The sequence below is a fragment of the Lemur catta genome, chromosome 2, assembly GCF_020740605.2.
Source record: "Lemur catta isolate mLemCat1 chromosome 2, mLemCat1.pri, whole genome shotgun sequence".
Classification (NCBI taxonomy): domain Eukaryota; kingdom Metazoa; phylum Chordata; class Mammalia; order Primates; family Lemuridae; genus Lemur; species Lemur catta.
Genome location: NC_059129.1, coordinates 40,200,352 through 40,204,883, shown reverse-complemented (window position 1 = coordinate 40,204,883; position 4,532 = coordinate 40,200,352). Strand labels below are relative to the sequence as shown.

General features: G+C 37.5%; 1 protein-coding gene across 1 annotated transcript; it reads left to right on the top strand.

The window, feature by feature from the left end:
* Nucleotides 1-408: 408 nt before the first annotated feature.
* Nucleotides 409-1,380, top strand: LOC123632046 (olfactory receptor 2J3-like). Its single transcript, XM_045542179.1, is given in 3 exon segments — nt 409-666; nt 668-989; nt 992-1,380. Coding segments are annotated over 3 exon segments (969 nt in total).
* Nucleotides 1,381-4,532: the final 3,152 nt, after the last annotated feature.

The window sequence follows — 4,532 nt, the reverse complement described above, 5'->3', positions numbered from 1 at the left end:
GACATAATAATGGCCAACAAACATATGAAAAAATGCTCAACATATCTAATCATCAGGGAAATGCAAATCAAAACCACAATGAGATATCACTTAACTCCAATGAGAATGGCCTTTATCAAAAAGTCCCAGAACAACACATGTTGGCGTGGATGAGGAGAGACAGGAACGCTTATAAAAAATATTTTAAATGAAGATTGTCTTTCTGCCTATGGAATATCTAGTCTTCATTTATCCAAATGCTAACTTAAGAATGTATAAAAAGAACTAGTCACTTGAGAAGTTATCAATTGTATCTACAATAGGACAAATATCTGAATGAAATATAAAAAGAAAACTAAAAATTCTACTGCCATATGGCATAAGAGGAATACATTTCTTCCCAATCTGTTTGCAAGAGTTCAACAATGCATGGACAACCTCTGTGTTTATGTACTTGAATCTTCAGGTACAGGAGAAAAAATGATGAAAAAAAATGCAAGTTCTGAAGACTTTTTTGTTCTAATGGGATTTTCCAATTGGCCTCATATTGAAGTAGTTCTCTTTGTGGTTATGTTGATATTCTACTTGATGACACTGGTAGACAACCTGTTCATCCTCATCCTGTCATACCTTTAATCCCATCTCCACACTCCCATGTACTTCTTCCTCCCAAACCTGTCTTTTCTGTTATCTCTGCTACACCACCAGTTCTATCCCTCAGTTGCTAGTCAACCTCTGGGGCCCAGAAAAGACCATCTCTTTTGCTGGCTGCATGATTCAACTTTACTTTGTCCTCGCACTGGGAACCACAGAGTGTGTCATACTCGTGGTGATGTCCTATGACCATTATGCAGCTGTATGCAGACCTTTGCATTACAGTGTCCTCATGCACCCTCATTTCTGCCACCTGTTGGCTGTGGCTTCTTTGCTAAGTTGTTTTACTGACTCAGCACTTCATACCTTCTCTACCTTCTGTGTAGCCCTGTGTGGACCTCGCGAAGTGGATCCCTTCTCTGTGAAATTCCAGCACTGCTGCAACTATCTTGTGCTGATACTCATGCTAATGAGCTGACACTCATGGTGATGAGCTCCGTTTTTGTTCTCATAGTTCTCATCCTCATTCTCACTTCCTATGGTGCCATTGCCCAGGCTGTACTAAGAATGAAATCAACCACTGGGCTTTGGAAAGTTTTGGGCACATGTGGAGCCCATTTTATGGTTGTATTTCTTTTTCTCATTACAACCATGTGCATATATCTTCAGCCACCATCAGCAAATTCCCAAAATCAAGGCAAGTTCATTGCCCTCTTTTATACTGCAGTCACACCTAGCCTCAGCACTCTAATCTACAAGGTCAGAAACAAAGATGTAAGAGGGGTAGTGAGGAGAATAGTGGGGTGACAGTGGGAGGTATGACAGAGTGATCACATGTCCTGCAATTTTTTTCTCAGAGGGTCTTTTCCATCTTGAAGGGTGGTTTAGCTGCTCCTTTGTGATTTATTTTTGGTCTACAACTCACTAAACATAGAATAGCTCAGCCCCAAATTTGTTGTGCTTTTTATTGTTTAATTCTGAAATATCATGAGATAAACTTTTTGAATAATACCACATTAATCTTTAAAATTGTATATTTTGTTATGTGGAAATTATGGACTGTGGTTTCAACATACTTGATTGTTTATGTGTGTGTGAATAATTATGAGGGTATCATTTTTTAAATATTTGAACTATTTCTAATAAATTAATAAACTATATTATGAACTGACCATCTATACATATAGAATGAGAGGGGCAATATAGTAGACTTAGGCTAAGGGAGTTTTTGGTCATTGAACAGTTTAAGCTAAAAAGTGTAACAGCAAGGGAAAATGGTAAATATTACAATTTGTTGGCTGAAGCACACTTTTTTAAAACACTAAATTATATGAGTAATTTACCCTGTAGGTCTATATACGTGTCACATTGAACAGTATAAACAAGTATCTGTTTAAAATTGTTCATTTGTTCATCCTTCCATTTATTCATACACTGACTCTTCATTCACTTCATTAGCTAAATCTTTTTTTTTACATATTATCTCATTTATTTATTTATTTCTATTTCAGCATATTACAGGGGTACAAAAGTTAAGGCTGTGTATATTGCCCTTGCCCCCCACCCCCTAGAGTGAGAGCTGCAAGCGTGTCCATTCCTCAGACAATGCACATCGCACTCATTATGTAGGTATACACCCAACCCCCCCCCGACATCTGCCTAACACCCGATTAGTGTTATTCCCAAATGTGCACTTAGGTGATGATCATGGAAACCAATTTGCTAGTGAGTACATGTGGTGCTTATTTTTCCATTCTTGGGATACTTCACTTAGCAGAATGGGTTCCAGCTCTATCCACGAGAACATAAGAGATTCTATATCCCCATTATTTCTTATAGCTGAGTAATACTCCATGGTATACATATACCACATTTTACTAATCCACTCATGTATTGATGGGCATTTGGGTTGTTCCCACATCTTTGCGATTAGCTAAATCTTATTGAGCATCTTCTCTCTCCCTGATTGTGGGATTTTTGGTAGCATACATGTATATCACACAATTTTTATATGAATAGAACTCACCCTCTTGTGGGAAATATGGTAATGTAAGATAAAAGATGAAGTATTTGTACATGACTTAATTTGTCACTGGGCACAATGCTAATAAATTAAGGTAGCTTTAAAAAATCAAAACCAACATACTCTGATTTCTTTTCAGATCATATCAATCTTTCACATTTTAAAAATAAAAAAGGGAATTTGGCCATAAACCCTGAAAATATTAGTTGATAACTCCTGTGGGAAGATGATGCTATGAAATGAAATGAAACAAAACAGAACATGCATTTGCTTTAGTTGGACTAGTTAGTTGACATATTGAAGATACATTGACTTTTACATTGTTTTTTGCTGAATAACATTAGTTTTAAATAATTCTTTATTTTTATGTTTTTTTCTAGATATATTGATGTTTGATTCACAAATAAAATTGTTGCATTCAAAATGCACAATGCAATGATATATATGTATATCTCCAACCAAACTGTGAAATAATTACCATAATCAAATTAATACATCCATCATCTCAGATAGTTACCATTTGTTTGTGTGGGGGAGAGGTGTGAGGGCTCTTAAGATCTAAACTCTGAGCAAATTTCAAGTATGTAATAGAGTATTATTAACTATAGTCACCAGGATATACATTAGAACACCGGAACTTATTCATGTTGTAACTGAAAGTTTGTATTATTTGACCAACATCTCCTCATCCCACTCAACCCCAACCCATGGCAACCAACATTCTGTCCTCTGAGTTCAAATTTTTTAGACTCCTCTTATAAGTGAGATAATACAATCTTTGTCTTTCTGAGTCTGGTTTATTTCAATTAGCATAATGTCTTCCAGATTCATCCATGTTGTCACAAATGGCTGGATTTTCTTCCTTTTTATGGCAAAATAATATTCTATTGTGAGTGTCTGTGCGCGATCACATTTCCATTCCTCCATCAATGTACACTTGGGTTGTTTCCTTATCTTGGCTATTGTGAATAAAACTTCCAACATCTCCTTGAGGTATTCATTTATTCGTTTTTTGGAATAAAAAGTTTAGTTTATTATATCTCAAACAAGAAGCAGTACAATTAATCAAAGTATGTGTCTAAACTATCAACACAGTTTTGTCATCTTAATTGTAGCTTGTTTATGCCAGCAGCCAAGAAGACTGGAGAGCAAGTGGTGATGAAATCACAAAAGGTGTTTTCCACAGCTTGTTAAGAATTGAATATTTTTTCTTGCAAGAAGTGGTACAAAGTCTGGAAGAAGTGGTAGTTGGAGCAAGGTCTGGTAAATATGGTGGATGACAGAAAGTTTCGAAGTCCAGCTTCTGTAGTTTGAGCAGTGTTGTTTGTGTCCCATGTGGTCAAGCGTTATCTTGTAAGAGGACTGACCTGTCTCTAGTGAAGAATCTCAGCTGCTTACTCATAAGCATCTTCATAATTTCATCCAGTTGGTTGCTATAGACATTGCTGTAATCCACTGAACAGGTTTCATGAAGCTGTAGTGGATAATACCAGCGTGGGACCACCAAACAGACATCAATAGCTTGTTTTTTTTATTTCAGCTTATTATGGAGGTACAAGAGTTCAGGTTATATATATTGCCCATGTCTAGCCTATCCTCCTGAGTCAGAGCTTCAAGCGAGTCCATTCCCGAGACAGTGCGCCTGGCACTCACCATGTAGTCATACCTCCATCCACTCCACCCATGCCCCACCTCTCCGAGTCAGCACCTTCAAGCATGACCATTCCCCAGATGGTGCGCAACGCACTCATCATGTAGGCATACACCCATCCCCTCCCCCCAGCCCCCGCCTCAGTCTGATATCCAATTGGTATCATTCCCCAATGTGCATTTAGGTGACGATCAGGGAAACCCATTTTCTGGTGAGTACATGTGATGCTTGGTTTTCCATTCTTGGGATAATTCATTTAATATGATGGGTTCCAATTCTCTCCAG